At 49.5% G+C, this 18,418-nt stretch overlaps 1 protein-coding gene and 1 long non-coding RNA gene across 23 annotated transcripts in view; one reads left to right on the plus strand and one right to left on the minus strand.

The window, feature by feature from the left end:
• FBH1 (F-box DNA helicase 1) overlaps positions 1 to 4,034 on the plus strand; it is a 47,685-nt gene extending 43,651 nt beyond the window's left edge. For all 21 annotated transcript variants that reach the window (XM_055353158.2, XM_019034819.4, XM_055353169.2 and 18 more), the window contains 2 exons: positions 2,899 to 3,030; positions 3,553 to 4,034. In XM_055353158.2, the coding sequence (XP_055209133.2) occupies positions 2,899 to 3,030; positions 3,553 to 3,723 (303 nt within the window). In that variant the 3' untranslated portion in view covers positions 3,724 to 4,034. The remainder of the gene's footprint in view (positions 1 to 2,898; positions 3,031 to 3,552) is intronic.
• Positions 1,510 to 12,411, minus strand: LOC109028588 (uncharacterized). 2 transcript variants are annotated; one of them, XR_002007597.3, is made up of 3 exons: positions 12,124 to 12,399; positions 2,797 to 3,952; positions 1,758 to 2,413 (listed from the first exon to the last, which is right to left on the minus strand). It is a non-coding gene; the product is annotated as an uncharacterized lncRNA (long non-coding RNA). The 2 variants fall into 2 exon arrangements; XR_010135148.1 differs by lacking the exon at positions 2,797 to 3,952 and having other exon boundaries at positions 1,510 to 2,413; positions 12,124 to 12,411.
• Positions 12,412 to 18,418: the final 6,007 nt, after the last annotated feature.

Raw genomic sequence — 18,418 nt, forward strand, 5'->3', positions numbered from 1 at the left:
GCCTATTTGTGGGAACAGATTTTTTAAGGCTGTAAGACTTTGTGAGAGGTGGAGGCACTCTGCTGTTTTTTTTTTTTTTTTTTTTTTTTTTTTAAATAAAACAGAGTCTCACTCTGTCACCCAGGCTGGAGGGCAGTGGTGTGATCTTGGCTCACTGCAACCTCTGCCTCCTGGGTTCAAGCTGTTCTCCTATCTCAGCCTCCCACGTAGCTGGTAGTACAGGTGTACACCACCATACCTGGCTAATTTTTTTTGTTTTTTTGTTGTTGTTGTTGTTAAAGACGAGGTTTCACCATGTTGGCCAGGCTGGTCTCGAACTCCTGACTTGAAGTGATCCACCCGCCTCGGCCTCCCAAAGTGTTGGCATTATAGGTGTGAGCCACCATGTCCAGCCTTTTTTGTTGTTGTTGTTGATCACAGCCTGTGAATAAATTTGGAGATACCCTGTTTCAGAAGTGTCGAGTCCAGTCTCTGCCCAGGAGGGAAGGCCATGGGGATAATGAAGATCCCGAGTTGGGCAGTAGTTCAGGGGCTAGGAAAGCATGTTAAAAATAGTGGAGCCATGGATGGGGGTGTTTTGGAGATAAAAAGCGAGGCATTGCTTCCTGCGCTGCCTAGAACGATAAGCCCCTTTATCTCCCAAGAGTAGGGCAACCTTCTTTTTCTTTGACCCCTCCCCCTTAGAAAATATAGCTAATAGAATCACCAGAAGCCGTTTTGTTCATTTGTTTCCTTAAGTTTTGGGAAAGTGAAGGAAATTATTACATTGTTGAGGTGTTAAGTGACATGAAGTTATGTTTCAAAGACAGCTTTTTTTTTTTTTTTTTTTTGAGATGGAGTCTCCCTCTGTAGCCCAGGCTGGTGTGCAGTGGTACCATCTTGCTCGGCTCACTGCAACCTCCGCCTCCCGGGCTCTAGCGATTCTCAGGCCTCAGCCTCAGAGTAGCTGGGATTACAGGCGTGCGCTACCATGCCTGGCTAATTTTTGTATTTTTAGTAGAGATGGGGTTTCACCCATATTGAGCAGGCTGGTCTCGAACTCCTGACCTCAAGTGATCCGTTTGCCTTGGCCTCCCAAATTGCTGAGATTACAGGCTTGAGCCACTATGTCCGGCCAAAGACAGCTTCTTGGTCTCACAGAATCTTAGATTCTTTTTGTTTATTTGTTTAGATACAGGGTCTTGCTCTGTTGCCCAGGCTGGAGTGCAGTGGCACGATCTCAGCTCACTGCAACCTCAGCCTCCCGAGTAGCTGAGACTACAGGTGTGCACCACTATGCCTAGCTAATTTTTGTATTTTTGGTAGAGACAGGGTTTTGCCATGTTGCCCAGGCTGGTCTCGAACTCCTGGGCTCAAGTGATCCTCCCACTTCAGTCTCCCAAAGTGCTGGGACTACAGGTGTGACCCCCACCGCTTAAATTTATATAAATAAAAACAGTTAATCTAGTGGGTTATGAGAGGCTTAAAAAGAGTTAAATGGCATAAAAATCTAAAGAAATCAGAGAACACTGCATGCTAGGTTAAATCATGTTTTGTGAAACTTTTCTTCCATATGTGTGTTTCTTACATATGTGCGTATGTATAGCATTATAATGGTAACTGCGTCAAAAACGGTTTGAGAGCCCAGCCCTGGAGAAACTTCTGGAGTGGACAGGGAGTCAGGTACAAGGATGTTCATTGCTGCATTGTTGGAAATAGTTTGGAAACAACCGAGTAACCACAGCAAGGGAATGGGTAAATAAAATACAAGAGAGCGCTGTGACTGAGTCCTCTACAGCATTTTAGAAAAACTAGGTGAGGAGGAAGCCAGAAGTGTAACATTCGTGTAAATTAGACATCTATAAAAGGAGACCTGTGTCCTTGGACACGTGTAAACGAGAAGCTATTTCACCTTGGGTTGGAGGGACCTCGCCAGGTTCATGGTCTTGGCTGTCTCTGGGGAAGGAAATTGAGATGACAGTCCAAGGGACTTCAGCAAAATCTGTGACTTCAGACAGGATTTCACCTCGTCAGCTGTTAGTACTTGTTGGCCATAACTGGAGTGTTTGCCTGGTGGTTTTCTGTTCTTTTTCATAGCTGGTAGGCAGGCCGTCTAAGAGAAAAGACCAAATAAATCAAAATGTAGGATACAGATTGTAGAATAATTAGATCAATAGCTGGTCATAATCCAGAAAATACGAAACCGTCCTTTCCTGGGTAGCAGATGTGTGTGGTCCTGCTAGCATATCAGTCTGTGATGTGGAGCCCCACAGGGCAGCAGCGAAGCTGACAGTGCCCTGTCCTTGTGGTGTTTCCAGCCTGGGAGGTCACTACTGCTTCCTCTGGGTGCTCCCTGCGTGCCAGGCGTGAGTGCTTTCCATGCATTGAAGGGTTTCTTCTTCTCAGCAGCCACCTGAAGCAGGCACCGTGCCATCTGCATTTATGGATAAAGACACAGGCTTAGCGAGGCTGTCATTTGCTCACTAGCACAGCCAGCAGCACGGGACGGTGGAAATACGCAGGGATGTTTGGGGCAAGTTTTCTTCATGTCCTCTGTGTTGCCTGCCTGGCTTATAATATGAATACACAATAATTTTCTGAAGATTGAGCTGGGGATACCTTAGCATAAAATAAAATCCAGAAATATTCTGGAAATGTCATTACAGGCAATAGTTTTGCATGTTTATCCGTTAAATATATATATATTTAAAAAGCAATTGGACTGTCAGTTGGACTGTCGATAGCTTTGGAGGCAGGGAAAGGTTAGAGAAACTAAGGGAGAACGGGGCAGGCGGTGTTTTTCTCTCTGGGACTTACAGTACATCTAAAGGGTTCTCACAGGGCTGCAGCTGTCAGTGTTTCCAGTAGACCCTAACGGAGGTGTCGCCATGACTCTCTTTCTCACTCTTTCCTTCTCAGGAGTACTTCTTGCAAGCAGAGCTGACAAGCAATGTCTTAAAAACAGGCGTGGTGCGCTGCTGCGTGGGACAGTGCAACAATGCCATCCCTGTTGACACCGTCCTCACCATGAAGAAGCTGCCCATCACCTATGTACGTCTGCTGTCTGTGGAACTTAATTCAGCCATTTGCATTTTTTGCTTGTGAGCTCTGTGCTTATCTGGGTTGTAGGTGAGGAGATAAGAGAGAGCTGTGTGATCCTTTATTAAGGGCTTTTCATGTGAGAGGCACAAGAGGTGTGTGGTCTGTCCCAGGGTCAGAGGTCAGGGCACGTGATGCTGCCTGGCTGTGCTGAAGCCGCAGGTCTGGGAGGCTGGGTTGTGATACACTCTTAGAGGGAGAGCTGTTCCCTGGGGTCCCAGCGCAGCTTTTCTTGGTTCTTTATCTTGACTGGATAAATGGCTGTTTCTGAGCTCAGGGAATTTGGGGGTGTTGAGGCCACCTAGTTGGTGGTGCTGTGGGAGGTGTTACTCTGAGGATGTGCACCCCTCTGAAAACATCAGAATCCAAATGCATTGTCCCTGGGCAGCTGTGATGATAACTCCATGCTTTTTGCTGGAAAATCCATGTTCTTTGGTTGTTCCCCTTAGCTCTCTCTCTTGTCCATCACCACAGAGCAACAGGAAGGAAAACAAGGGGGGCTACCTCTGCCACTCCTGCGCGGAGCAGCGCATCGGGCCCCTGGCATTCCTGACAGCGTCCCCGGAACAGGTGCGCGCCATGGAGCGCACTGTGGAGAACATCGTACTGCCCCGGCATGAGGCCCTGCTCTTCCTCGTCTTCTGAGGACAAGGCGCACGTTCTTCGCAGTGCAGAACAGCTTGCCGAGGACCCCGCGTGAAGAAAGCCAGCGAGGGGGGCTTCTGCTCCCTGAGACTCTGGGTTCACCCACAGCACTTTCCGAGGAAGAGGACACCAGTCCAAGCTGGACCTGCCATTTCTCCACTCCCTACAGACAGCCAGTCTCCACTTGCCTCCCCTCTGGACGTATCTGGTCGGGGAAGTGGGGGATGTTCTTTTGATAAAAAAAAAAAAAATTTTATGTATTTAAACTTTTATTACAAGATTTCAATTAAACAGGCACCATAGCACTGGCATACCGCTGTGTGATGTCTGTGTCAGCACTGTCGTTCTGAACCTTCTCTTTTTCCAGCTTACTCTTTCCTACAGCACTGTCACTGTTCACAAGACACAGGAAGCAGAGTATGAGACGTGATGTCTTGGGTGGGAACTGAGGCATCAAAAATGAGACTTTGGCCGGGAGCAGTGGCTCACGCCTGTAACCCCAGCACTGAATCCAGCCAAGGCAGGAAGACTGCTGGAGCCCAAGGTTGAGGCTGTGGGCCGTGGTCACCTTACAGCTCACTGTACTCCAGCCTGGGTGACAGCGGGACACTGTCCCAAATAACAATAATAATAATATTAATGTTTTAAGGAGGTCAGATAAATTACAAGGCTAACAGGATCATAATCTCAGCAAGAAATGACCCCAGATGGGCTGGACCACAGCGCCTGTGGGGCCTGGTGAGGAGGGAACGGATGCGAAGATCAGTGGTTCTCAAAGTGTGGTTCCAGCAAGCAGCGGCAACATCACCTGGGAACTTGTTAGAAATAAAAATGTTCAGTCCCTACACCAGGCCTACAGGATCAGAAACTCCAGGGTTGAGGCCCAGCTGTTGGTACATAACAAGCCTGACAAGTGATGCTCATGCATGCTAAGTTGGGAAACTTCTGCTGTTGATGTTTAGAAGGTAGAATCGGTCGGATTTCTGGAGTACTGGGATCATGATAGGGACACTCAGTGGTAGAGGTCGTCTTCACTGAGACAGGGAAAATGGGAGCTATAGCAGGTTTGTGTGAACGCAGTGATCAGTTTGGTTTTCAGCATGTTGAGTGGAACCGTCTAGGAGGCTGTTGGGTGAACACATCTGTCCTGCAGCAAAGGGCCTGGCTGGACCTGGGGACTTTAGAGTTGTCGGTGTGTAGGTGGTGGTGCAGTTTGAAGGGTTTCGCCGAGTTAATCCGGGAGAGTTTAGACAATGAGAAGAGCAGAGGGCCGAGAAGCAAAGCCGGCGGACACGAGGCTTGGGGTGAAGAGAGGAAGAGGGTTTAAGAAGAGCGACAGCTGATCCAGAAGAGCCTTGTGATGGAGCACCACTGAGCTCCGGAGAGGAGGGAGTTCAGGAAAAGGGGATCTTCAGCATCCAGTGCAGTAAAGAGACCAAATAAACAAGGGTGGGCAGGTGTTTAACCAGCACTATCAAGGTCAGTGGACATTAGCTGATCAGTTTCAGTTAGGTGAGAAGCCGACCGCTGTGGCCTAAAATGTGAGTGAAAAATTTGAGGGCTAAGATGTATGTGTTCATTTATGGTTTCTTTCTGAAGCCATACTGTAAGGGCAGTAAAAGTTGTGTGTGTGTGTGTGTGTGTGTGTGTGTGTGCGCGTTTTAACCCTTAAGGGCAAAGACAACAGGAAGGAGGCAGCAGTGATCCTGGAGGCATCAGGATCATCAAACATCTGAAGATGACCCGACCCCTAAGATGAAGGCTAGAGGTCAAAACCAAAGAATCAACTTGGAGCAAACTGTCTGTACAGGGAGAAGAAAACATCTAAATATCTTAAACACATTCAGAGAATGGAGGAGGTAGTGCATTCCATGGAGTAGCAGGATAGATATGTATAAAATAATATTTGGGGCCGGGCGCATTGGCTCACGCCTGTAATCCCAGCACTTTGGGAGGCTGAGGCGGGTGGATCATCTGAGATCAGGATTTCGAGACCAGCCTGGGCCAACATGGTGAAACCCTGTACTAAAAATACAAAAATTAGCCGGGTGTGGTGGCATGTGCCTGTAATCCCAGCTACTCAGGAGGCTGAGGCAGGAGGATCTCTTGAACCTGGGATGCAGGGTAAGACTTAGTCTCAAAAAATAAAAATAAAATAAAATTTTGGAGAAAAAAATATGAAAAGAAACCCAGTAGAACTGTTAAAAGAATAAGTTGAGAATCTAGAAAGTAGAGCAAAAACAAAGATTGAGAAGTAGTTAGAGGCTGGACGTGGTGGCTCATGCCTGTAATCCCAGCACTTTGGAAGGGTGAGGCAGGTGGATCGCTTTGAGCTCAGGAGTTCAAGACCAGCCTGGCCAACATGGCAAAACCCATCTACAAAAAATGACCTGGGTGTGGTGGTGCGCGATTGTGATCCCAGCTACTCGGGAGGCTGAGGCTGGAGAATGGCTTGAGCCTGGGAGGTGGAGGTTGCAGTGAGCTGAGATTGTGCCACCGCACTCCAGCCTGGGTGACACAGCGAGAGCCTGTCTCAAAAAAGAAAAAGAAAAAGAAAAAAAAACTAGGGAACGAATTTAAGAAGTTGAGCATCTGTAAATGGGAATTGCAGGAAGAGAAAATGGACAACAGAGTTAAGGAATTTTTAAATTTAATTTTTTTTTCAGACGGAGTCTCTGCTGCCCAGGCTGGAGTGCAGTGACTTGATCTCAGCTCACTGCAACCTCCACCTCCCGGGTTCAAGCGATTCTCATGCCTCAGCCTCTTGAGTAGCTGGGACTACAGGCACATGCCACCATGCCCGGCTAATTTTTTGTATTTTTAGTAGAGATGGGGTTTCACTGTGTTGGCCAGGATGGTCTCGATTTTCTGACCTTGTGATCTGTCCACCTCAGCCTCCCAAAGTGCTGGGATTACAGGCGTAAGCCACCGCACCTGGCCGAAACATTTTTTTTAATTATGAAAATTACCTGAAACTGATGGTAAGGGATTCTGGATTGAAATGACTCATTAAATGCCCAGGACAATGGGTGAAAATAGGCCCACATTGGCCAGGCGTGGTGGCTCACACCTGTGATCACTGCACTTTGGGAAGCTGAGGGGGGAGGATTGTTTGAGCCCAGGAGTTCAAGACCAACCTGGGCCACATAGGCAGAACCCATCTCTACAAAAAGTATAAAAAATTAGGTGTGGTGGTGCCTGCCTTGTTCCCAGCTACTTGGGAGGCTGGGGCAGGAGGATGGCTTGAGCCTGGGAGGTTGAGGCTGCTGTGAGCCATGATTGCACCACTGACCACAACAGCCTGGGTGACAGAGCGCAGGACATAGCCTGGGGGGAAAAAGGCAATGATTAGTCCTCTAGAAGGTGACAGGTTGTGTAGGAGAGAACTGTAATTGACTGCCCCCCCCCCCCACCAGCTCAGTGGAGTGTACCTGCTTTCGTGGCCTTCATAAGGGTGGGCGTGTTCTGCAGGTAGGAGCTGTGTGCACATGTGGAATGAATGAGCCGAATCTTAGCCTCTGTGGCAGGAAGTCAGTCACAGTGCCTGAAACTCAAACATGGAAGCAGAAGCCCATGTGAGCCCTTCATTTAGAGATATCTTGGAGACGCATAACACACACCGAGACACTCAGCAGAAAGATTTCTAAATGTTTCCTTTTGGGAGGGGGAATGGGCAGGTGGAGGAGCTTTTTGGTAGGTGTCTTACATAACTGTTGGCTCTAAACTATGTGTCTGTATGATAGAACCATAAAATACCAGTGGGAGGTGAAGATACGGACACTGTGTAGACTAGTTCTCAGAAAGCAAGGCTGGCAAGAGGCAAGAAGTCGATAGGGGATGACGTGGCCTTAGGGAGGGGTTTTTGCTTTTAAAATGAGAGAGGTTTGTGCAGGGTTATGTGTTGAGAGGAAGCAAATTCAGAAAGGAGAGATGGAAGCCAGATGAGAGGGATTGGGACGGGACAGATGAAGGAGAAAGGGGTACATTGTAAGTGGTTAGGGAGGAAGTTTAGGTTGCTCTCACCCAATAATTTTCTGGTTTTTTTTTTTTGAGACAGGGTCTTACTCTGTCACTTAGGCTGGAGTGCAGTGGTGCAATGACAGTTCACTGTAGCCTTGACCTCCAGGCCCAGGTGACCCTCCCACCTCAGCCCCTCAAGTCGCTGGGACTACAGGTGCATGCCACCATGCCCGGCTAATTTTTGCTTATTTTTTGTAGAGATGAGGTCTTGCTCTGTTGCCCAGGCTGGTCTGAAACTCCTGGGCTCAAGCTGTCCACCTGCCTCAGTCTCCCAAAGTGCTGAGTTTAGCGTTTGGGATGGACATAGAAGGGAATGGAGTGGAAGGTGACAGAAAACACAGGTGTGCCGGGCAGCACCCTCCCAGCTGAAATCAAACACCATCCTTTTAGCTGGTATTTTTCCTTTAGCAGCCCAGGCATGAGGGCAGACGTCGCATGGTGGACTCAGACACTGCTTAATAAACTTAAGGCAGCGCAGCACCCCCGTGGGACCTTCCTGCCTGGGAAGCTGGTCACTGTCACACTGCCTGCCCAGCTTCCGTCCTGTAGTGGCATTTGGTCTGTGTCTGGGAGCAACTCACTGTATCACAAAGGGACTTTGACACCCCTAGAATCAGACTATTAGCAATTTAACATGTTTTTCAAGTCTGATCCTTGCCCTTCAGTCCTTCCTAGTCACCCCGAACCCCTGGCTTTAGCAATGTGGGGTACACCGAGAGCCTGGAAGCTGATCACTCTACATTTGCAGTGAGTGGGTGCGGTAGAGACGTCTGAACCGAGGCAGGCAGGGTTCCTCCAGCTCCTTGCCCGGACATGAAGACAGTGCTACACGCACGCCCCTGGCCAAGGCACCTCTGCACAGCTGGGCTGGTGTGGGGGGCAGGGCTCCCTTAGCCGTCAGGGGCGCTCCCTTAGCCGGCAGTGGCTCTCCCTCTGCCTGGCCTACTTAAGGGACAGGTTCTCCATGTGGGCCCAGGAGGTGCCGTCCCCTGCGTTCCTCCTCACTGGGGACCTGTGTGTGTTTTATCCCTAGTGGCGTGGGCTGAGAGGTAGGTTAGGTGGAGGGAGGGGGGCTTCCCACTCAAACGCCAAGGTCGCCAGTCGATCACTCCATTTGCTGTCTTTGTGACATCTCAGCCCTGCCTGACACATGCAGCCCCTGATTTCCTTCCGAGCCTGGCTGGCTCCTCCACACACCCTTCCCCACCTCCGGAAACAGGATCACCATCGGGCTGTGATCCTTTTCTTCATGCCAGTTCACTGGGAAGCTCCACGCGGCCTCCAGGGTGCACCACCCACCCGCCCGCGACCCTCCACCGTTCTGCCTCCTGGACCAGTTGTCGTCTATGTTGCTCTGTGCCTCTGCCCTGGCCCAACTCGCTCCCATGTAGAGGGACCTGCAATGTTACAATGAAGACTAACCCCGGTCACCCTCCTGCCTCAACCCTGCAGGGCTCTCCTGTTGCGATGAGGGCGTCAGCCCAAGTTGGACCGCAGCGGAAAGGCTGGCGTTTCCTGTCCATTTCCAGGCTGGCGTCTGTCACCCTAAGCCCGTCTTTTAAAGGAACTCACTGAGGGCCCCAGGAAGCGGCCAGCACAGTGCTGACATCCTGGATTTTTCTTTTCTTCCTTTTTTAAATGTACAATTCAGTGGTTCTGATTTTTTTTTTTTTTTTTTTGAGACAGAGCCTCACTCTGTCACCCAGCCTGGTGTGCAGTGGTGAGATCTCCGCTCACTGCAACCTCTGCCTCCTGGATTCAAGCGATTCTCCTGTCTCAGCCTCCTGAGTAGCTGGAATTACAAGCATATGCGACCACAACCAGCTAATTTTTGTATTTTTGGTAGAGACGGGTTTTCACCATGTCGGCCAGGCTGGTCTTGAACTCCTGACCTCAGGTGATCCACCTGCCTCAGCCTCCCAAAGTGCTGGGATTACAGGCGTGAGCCACTATGCCTGGCCTGAATTTTTTATTTTTTTTAAAGTAATCATTTTCCTAATACATGTCTTCCTAATCTGGACCCCACAGATTAAGAAATGCTTTAGTTTTTAATACCCATGGTATATTCTACTACCACTATGTGAAGAGTTGCAGTTAGAACTCTTCCAAAAGATCACATTAAAAAAAAATAGCATCAGCCTTTGGGGTCCAGGATGAACAATAAAATAAAAAATAAGTAGCATGGAGGTCACATGGAGAGAGCTTCACCAAGAATTGGCAACACCTGGTGACAGGTAACACTTTAATCGGCCTCACACACACATAATGGGGTCGGTCCCGCATCCTCAGCCAGCTCCACGTATTTTAGAGTCTCTTACAACATCCCCACTTAATTGGCTGTGAGTGGCCCCAGAGCAAGGCTCTCAGGGGCGGGAAGCAGAAAGTGCTGATTCCACGGGCGTGCGGAGGAGGCTGGTGGCAGGGGTTTGGCTCAGCTGCTCCCAGGCATTCCTTCCTCCCCTGCTCATGTTCGGTGCCTCATGAGCGTCGCCGGGCAGGCTTCTCTTGGCCAGCCACCTGCAGGGCAGTGTCACGGGAGGCAAGGGAGGGGTAGGCTGGTCTTCTGTGTCTCTTAGGAGTGTGGCAGGCCGGGTCTCTCTTAGCAACCAGAGCAGCCAGCTTCACCAACACCTTACTATAACTCTGAGGAATATATAAATTAAACGAGGACAATTGGAGAAACTGGTGCCTTAATACAAAGGCTAGAGTGTAAAAACAAGTCGATTAAGACCCCACCTGGGCTTTCTCCCAAACCTTAGAGTTTAATTAAAATAATGGAGGCGTTCTTGTATACCTTGTACCATGATCCACTTTAAATTAAGTAATTGGGCCAGGAGCAGCGGCTCATGCCCGTAATCCCAGCACTTTGGGAGGCTGAGGGAAGAGGGTCGCTTGAGCCCAGGAGTTCAAGACCAGCCTGGGCAACATAGTGAGACCCTCCCTCTAAAATAAGAAAGAAAAAAAATGAAGTAGTTGTTTCAAGGCTCTGAAGTAATTTTCCAGTCCCCAGACCCTAGTGAAAGATTAAACAGAGGAATATACTTCAGCTTGGAGGTGTACTCCTGCACGTAGGCATATGGTTTAAATGTGTATAAGCACTGAAAAAAAACTTATAATTTTAAATTAGTCTGGTGAGTTACTCTGACCTTCTCCCTGTAACCAGAAATAAACTCCCTTCTTCCCCACTCTGTCTGCAGCTTGTTATTGGACCATGAGAATAAGCAGCTGGACCTGGTTTTGTCTGGAAAGAGGGGCAAGAAAGCCTTTCCCACAGGCTTCTCCAGCTGACTCACATATTGTTGGTCAGAACTGGGCTACCTGCCCACTCCTAAGCCAATCATAGTAAGGAAGAATGGCTTCAAATCATCAGGGTTTTATTTCCTGGAGCTTGGGATGAGGTCAGCTTTCCATGATGCACACGGCTGGGTGAAAGAATAAATCCTAAAAAAGTGGGAATGTATTTGCGAAGGAAGGGGCAGGTGCTGGTTACCCTGTAAGTAAATATACCTCATTAAGGAAGTGAACTCAACGTTTCTTAGGAGCATCCTGCAGGTAGACGCTATCAGGCCTTTGTGTACGTGAATTCCTTCAGTCCTCACAGCAAACCTGGGAGGCAGATGACAGCCGCCATTTGCAGATGAAGAAACAGGCTCTGAAGAGTCACTGGGCTGGGCCCACTGTGCTCAGTATCACAGAGCAGAGCTTGGATGAAAACTCAAGTTCAATCCCAAACCCATAGTATTTCCACTACCACTGTGTGAAGAGTTGGAGTTAGAACTCTTCCAAAAGATCAGTTTGTTTTTTTTAAAGCATCTGCCTATGGAGTCCAGGATGAACAATAAAATAAATATTTAATAGCATGGAAGGCTTTCAGGTGTTCTTAGCCATGGAATTCTTTAGGCTTAATTTTACTTCCAGTTAACAAATGCAGCTGCTGTGGTCACTCAGGAGGGGGATGGGCACCCAGAGTTCCTTCTCCGCTCCCCGCCTGTGGTGGCCCCTCAGGTGCCTCTGCAGCCACCAGGGCTTCCCGGAACACTTGGAAAACACCTGCAGCCACTGCAGCCCAGGGACACTGACAGCAATTTGAGTACCCTCTGGGTGGCATTAACTCCAAGGAGATTTTGAAGATTACACCCCATTTTTGAATTATTTTGGAGACAAGAGTCCCACTCTGTCGCCCAGGCTGGAGTGCAGTGACGCCATCACCGCTCACGGCAGCCTCATGCTCCTGGGCTCAAGCGATCCTCCCACCTCAGATTCCTGAGTAGCTGGGACCCTAGGTGAGCCATGGCACCCAGTTATACACTTCTGTAACTAGGACTGTTGGCTCTCTGCCCAGAGGAATGAAGACACAGCTTTAGAAAGAGAAGCACTAACCTTGATGGTGAGGGCGTCCACCAGGAGGGAGTGGTTTTGCCAAGCGGGGACTTGAGGCAGACGGCCCAAGGTTCACCAACTGTGTTCAATCCTACGGGACCCTTGCTCTTTTTCAGTTTCATTTTCCTTCCAGTTACTGAGCAGCCCTCCCAGGACCCGAGGATGCAGGGCATGCAGGGGCGGCGCAGTGCTTCCCCGGCCAACCCCTGCCTTGCCGTCCGGTTGACCTGGCTGCCCAGCAGCCATGCTCTGTCTTTCCTGAACGTGTTGCTCAATTTCCTGTTTGGGTTTTTGCCTCCATCCCTCCCCCATTTAGAATGCTCCCTGCCCATTTATTTAAATTCCACCTACCCTTCCAACTCACGTCCTGCATTCCTCAAGCTTCCAGGCCTTGGAGCCATTTCTGCCTTTACTGGGCTTGTGTCCCATTAGTGTGTGTGCTTGTGATTATCTACTAGCTTGTGGCGTAAGGTTTTGTTTCATATTTGTTCCGTTATGCTTCTCTTTTTGACCAGGCTGTAAACTTCTTGAGGATTAGTACCAGGCTTAACTGTCCGGATCTCTAGTGGCTAGAGAGGGGAGAGACAGACGCCAGGGTCTCCTGTGACCCTCACGCCTCCGGGAAGGGAGTGCATGTGCCGTCATCCCCACTACAAAGATGAGGCAATGTCCGTGTGTGTAGTGTCTCCAAGTGACAGGGCCAGCAAAGGGTAGAATGGATGCTCGACACTCAGGCTTTTAAGTTCTATCTTCTTTCCACTGCACAAAGATAGTATTTTGCAGATGCCACATGAATAGCTCAGATAATAAGTGTTATGAAGGCTCAGAGGCAAATGATTTTGTACAATTGAGTCATTAGCAAAGGCTCCAGGGCTAGGCATGGTGGCTCAGGCCTGTAGTCCCAGCACTATGGGAGGCCAAGGCGGGTGGATCACTTGAGATCAGGAGTTCGAGATCAGCCTGGACAACATGGCGAAACCCTGTCTCTATTAAAAGTACAAAAATTAGCTGGCCATGGTGGCATGCACCTGTAGTCCCAGCTACTCAGGAAGCTGAGGCAGGAGAATCGCCTGAACTCGGGAGGTGGAGGTTGCAGTGAGCGGAGATCGTGCCACTGCACTCCAGCCTGAGCGACAGAGCGAGACTCTGTCTCAAAAAAAAAAAAAAACCCTCCAAAACTGAAACAACAGAGGCTCCTGGAGAAGGTAAACTTGATCTGGTTCTGGAAGGTGAGTTGGATGTAGGAGACTGTGAAGGAAGGACAGGGGCGTTGGGCATTGGCTACGGGCTTGGCCTGTGAGGAGGCCGCAGGTGGGACGTGGGGGTGGAGGTGCTTGCAGCAGGGCCCGGCCCAGCCTTGGGGAGCTCTTGTTTCCACGGAACGGGCTGATTCCTGGGATCCTGAGGGTCTGATTGGGATTCTCAGCAAAGTTTTCTCCCCATGCAGAATGGGACAGGGGGAGGAAATTGTCAGCAGAACAGACTTCCTTTTGCAAGATGCCCCCTCAAGCAGGAGGCAATGTTGCAGCATTGTCAGGCAGAACAGAGGGCTGCTTCTGAGGACAAGGGAGGGTGGGGGATCCTGTGAGTCCTCCAAATGTCCCCCTACATTTTTAATCCAGTACAGGAACCTCAGCCTTCTCCAATCAGTGCTCTCCCTTCAGCTGGGAAACCTGCTGGGGCCATGGATTCAGCTAATGTTCTTCCAACAACTTGACAGATTAGACTGTTTTTTTTTTTTTTGGAGACAGTGTCTCCTCTGTCATCCAGGCTGGAGTGCTGTGGCATGATCTCGGCTCACTGCTACCTCCTGGGCTCAAGCAGTTCTCCCACCTCAGCCTCTTGAGTAGCTGGGACTACAGGCACATGCCACCACAACTGGCTAATTTTTGTATTTTTTGTAGAGACAGGGGTTTCGCCATGTCGTTTGGGCTGGTCTTGAACTCCTGGACTCAAGCGATCCACCTGCCTCGGCCTCCCAAAGTGTTTGGATTACAGGCGTGAGCCACCGCGCCCAGCCAAAGGCTCAGACTCTTAAGATGGGTTTTCGGATATCCTGGCCTTGCATCTGTAAGGAATGAAATTCCGCGTTGTTCTAGGCAGTCTTTAGGTTTCAGCCTGTGGCTTGAATTCAGACTTTAGAGATTTGAACTTCTTATTCTTTAAGTTTTTCAGTGACATTAAAAGCAGCCACCCACTATGGGCTCAGATTTCTCGTATCTATACGATTTCAGGATGGACGCAACATAGTCTCTGAGAGCCAGGCTTGCAGCAGGCATGACATCCCAGGCACCTCCTGTCGAACTAATTACCGAATTCCCTGGGCCGCTCCATTCCTGTCTCTGCATATCATCAGAACATTCACTCTTTTCTCTCCTCCCTAAGGCAGATAACCAGCCGCAGACACTCCTTGTCTCCCCTCTTCTCCATAATTTGCAATACCCACTCCTGGTACCGAATTTCGTATCAGCTAGGAACTTTTCAGTGACAAGTAATGAAAACAGAATATGTTATAAAGAAAAAAAAAATGTATTGGAAAGATACGAGGGGCTCATAGAATCCCGGAAAATGGGAGGCTTAGGTTTGGAATATGGTTAGGACCTAAAGACGCCTGGAGAGCCCAGAACAGGAGGCCCAGCAGCCGGTCAGAGCTTCTGAGGCCACTGCTGGCCACTGCCCTGTGAGTTCTGTGCTCTTCATTCTCTGTATTCAACAGCTTTGTAGTCTAGCTGAGAGGCCCCGGAGGCCACGCCCAGGCCAGGTGCCCACGCGCGGGGGGAGCAGGGAGAGGGGAGGTCAGCCCGTCTGTGTCAGTGGGTGATGAGGCACCCCAACAGGATGGAGGAGCCCCAGTGAAATTCTGCATTCCCATTCTTTCTCCTCCTTTGTGTGGAACATTTCTCCTTGGTGATTTTTTTTTTTTTTTTTTGAATTGGAGTCTCTGCGTCGCTCAGGCTGGAGTGCAGGGGTATGATCTCGGCTCACTGCAACCTCCACCCCCAGGGTTCAAGCGATTCTCCTGCCTCAGCCTCCCAAATAGCTGGGATTACAGGCGCTCGCCACCACGCCAGGCTAATTTTTGTGTTTTTAGTAGAGATGGGGTTTCACCATGTTGGCCAGGCTGGTCTCAATTTCCTGACATCAGGTGATCCACCTGCCTCGGCCTCCCAAAGTGCTGGGATTACAGGCATGAGCCACCCTGCCCGGCCATCCTTGGTGATTCTTTTAATGCATTTTAAAATATTGAAAATATATATTTTATTTTGTTTATACAAGTACAATGTCAAAATACAAATCATATATAATGTGTAGATATAACAGACAAGGAAGTATAAATGCACATATATGTAAAATGGCGCTGAGATGAGTTTTCTTCTTCCTGAATCCTTCGATGGAGAGGATTCACTGGGATCAGCGTCTCCTCCACCTTTTCCGGCTCCCTGTCAGTGCGTGCAGCGCAGCTGGAGACAGGGTCATTAGGAGGAGCCCGAACGCTGGTGTCTTCCCTATAGACATCTCCCACGCCAGGAGGAGCCTTGTAATTGACAGAGAGCCTCGGGTATGTCACTTTTCTCTGTGAACTGCAAGTCAGGATGAGGGACGGACGGTTTCAGGAGAGGAGAAGGCGTTTCATCCTGAATAGCTAAGAACAGCACCACTAGAACAGGTGGATTTACAGTCACTTAGGGAAGTAAAGTGTCAGTTAAACCCCCCGGTAATATAGTGCCTAGTATTACCTAAAATATGCACACATTGAGTTCTGATTAGTGCCTGGCCATGTGAGGTGGGGGAGGCTGTGATTTGGGTCGGGCTGGTCCTGCCTGCAAGGAGCACAGCCCTGGGGTGAGACAAACCCGCAGTACTCGGGGAGTCCGCTCTGCGCTGTGAAATTCCGAGCCAGGAGGTGGCAGCCTCAGCCAAGAGGAAGAAGTCCTTGGGGAACAGGGTGGTGAGCAGTGAGAAACAGGGTGTCTTTTGATCCCTGCTCTCCCACTTCCTAATGTCTGAAGAAGGGTTTAAACGAGGAAAGTCACACCACAAGATATATTTTAAAAAGTTAGACAGGCAGGAAGAAAATGGAAATCTGCATCTATACAAGGGAATAAAGAACGTAAATGGTTTAAAAAAAGTGGTGGGGGGAGTTAAGAGTCTTATTTCTGGGCCACGCACGGTGGCTCAAGCCTGTAATCCCAGCACTTTGGAGGCCGAGGCGGTTGGATCACCTGAGGTCAGGAGTTCGAGACCAGCCTGGCCAACATGGTGAAACACTGTCTCTGCCAAAAATACAAAAATTAGCCAGGTGTGGTGGTGTACGCTTGTAATCCCAGCTACTTGGGAGGCTGAGGCAGGAGGATCACTTGAACCCAGGAGGTGGAGGTTGCAGTGAGCTGAGATTGCACCATTGCACTCCAGCCTGGACAGCAGAGCAAGACTCTGTCTCAAAAAAAAAAAAGTCTTATTTCTTGATCAGGGAAAATCAAGGCAAAATATAAAAGGTGAAGAGCAATCCTTTTTCTTCAAGGCAAATGTGTAGGGCAGGGAATGAGAGAAGAGGAGGAGATGTGAATCATTTAGACTTGTGGCAGCTGAAGACGTGGGGACTGAAGGCCTCGCAGTTATAGAACTTTCTTTTTTTATTTTGGACTCAGGAGAACATGTACAGGTTGTTACACGGGTATATTGTGTGATGCTGAGATTTAGAATACGGTGCTCCCATCACCCTTCAGAGTTCTGTGTACTCTTTCCATTTCAACATCAAAATAAAAAAGGACGGACTCTTCCCAGCACCTGGCAGATGCTGACCTCCCGGTCATTCTGCCCATTCATTCACCCAAATATTTGCTGGCATTTACTGAGTGCTGAGGACTGAAAGGCAATTGCACTTCCTGATGGCCCTGAAAGGTACAGTGGATGGGTGCCAAAGGACCTGTGTTGATTCCTTCCTTCCCTTTCATCATTTCTGGCCGCTTGAACCTGGGCCAGCCTTGTGACTCGCTTCGACGGATAGAATGCCACAAAAGTGATGCGTGCCAGTGTCTGGACCAGCCTGTCAGGGGCCTGGCAGTTTCTATGTTCTTTCAGCCAGTGTGACTAGCCTGAGCCCACCGTGCTGTGAGGAAGCCCAAGCAGCCATGTGGAGAAGCCTCCTCTGATTTTGATGAAGGCATCTAAGCTGAGGGCAGGGAGATATCGGTGAAAAAAATGGTCAGGTGTGGTGGCTCATGCCTGTAATCCCAGCACTTTGGGAGGCCGAGGCAGGCAGACTGCTTGGGCTCACAAGTTCGAGAGACCATCCTGGCCATCATGGCAAAACCCCGGCTCTACTAAAAATACAAAAAATTAGGCGGGCATGGTGGCGGGCACCTGTAGTCCCAGCTACTCGGGAAGGCTGAGGCAGGAGAATGGCATGGACCCAGGAGGCGGAGCTTGCAGTGAGCCGAGATTGTGCCACTGCACTCCAGCCTGGCTGACAGAGCAAGACTCCGTCTCAAAAAAAAAAAAAAAATACAAAAATTAGCCAGGCTTTGTGGTGTGCGCCTGTAGTCCCAGCTACTCCAGAGGCTGAGGCATGAGAATTGCTTGAGGCGGAGGTTGCAGTGAGCCAAGATTGCATCACTGCACTCCAGCCTGGGTGACACAGTGAGACTCTGTCCCCTCCCCCACAAAAAAAGAAGTCAGTGAAAAATGGCACTTTGAGAATGTCTGATGGCATGTGGATTGGGCACTATGCCCATGCCCCATCTCCCAAATGCCCACAGTGGCTCCCTCTTCCCCCTGGCTGTACAAGGGGCAGTTGGTGGCTGGTTTTCAGCCAGGACTGCTCCCCTCCCACCCCACCTACACTCCTTATTACTTTTGTTTTTTAAAAAAATTTTGGCTGGGCGCCGTGGCTCACGCCTGTAATCCCAGTACTTTAGGAGGCTGAGGTGAGTGAGTCACTTAAGATTAGGAGTTTGAGACCAGTCTGGCCAACATAGCAAAACCCTATCTCTACTAAGAAAATATAAATATTAGCAGGGTGTGGCGGCACATGCCTGTAGTTCCAGCTACTTGGGAGACTGAGGTAGGAGAATTGCTTGAACCTGGAAGGCAGAGGCTGCAGTGAGCTGAGATCTTGCCCTCGCACTCCAGCCTGGGCGACAGAGCAAGACTGCTTCAAGAAAAAAAAAATTTTTATAGAGATGGGGTCTCACTATGTTGCCCAGGGTGTTCTTGAACTCCTGGGCTCGATCAATCCTACTGCCTCGGCCTCCTGAAGTGCTGGGATCACAGGTGTGAGTCACTGCACCCAGTG

The sequence above is a fragment of the Gorilla gorilla genome, chromosome 8 (genome assembly GCF_029281585.2).
Source record: "Gorilla gorilla gorilla isolate KB3781 chromosome 8, NHGRI_mGorGor1-v2.1_pri, whole genome shotgun sequence".
NCBI classification, from domain to species: Eukaryota; Metazoa; Chordata; class Mammalia; order Primates; family Hominidae; genus Gorilla; species Gorilla gorilla.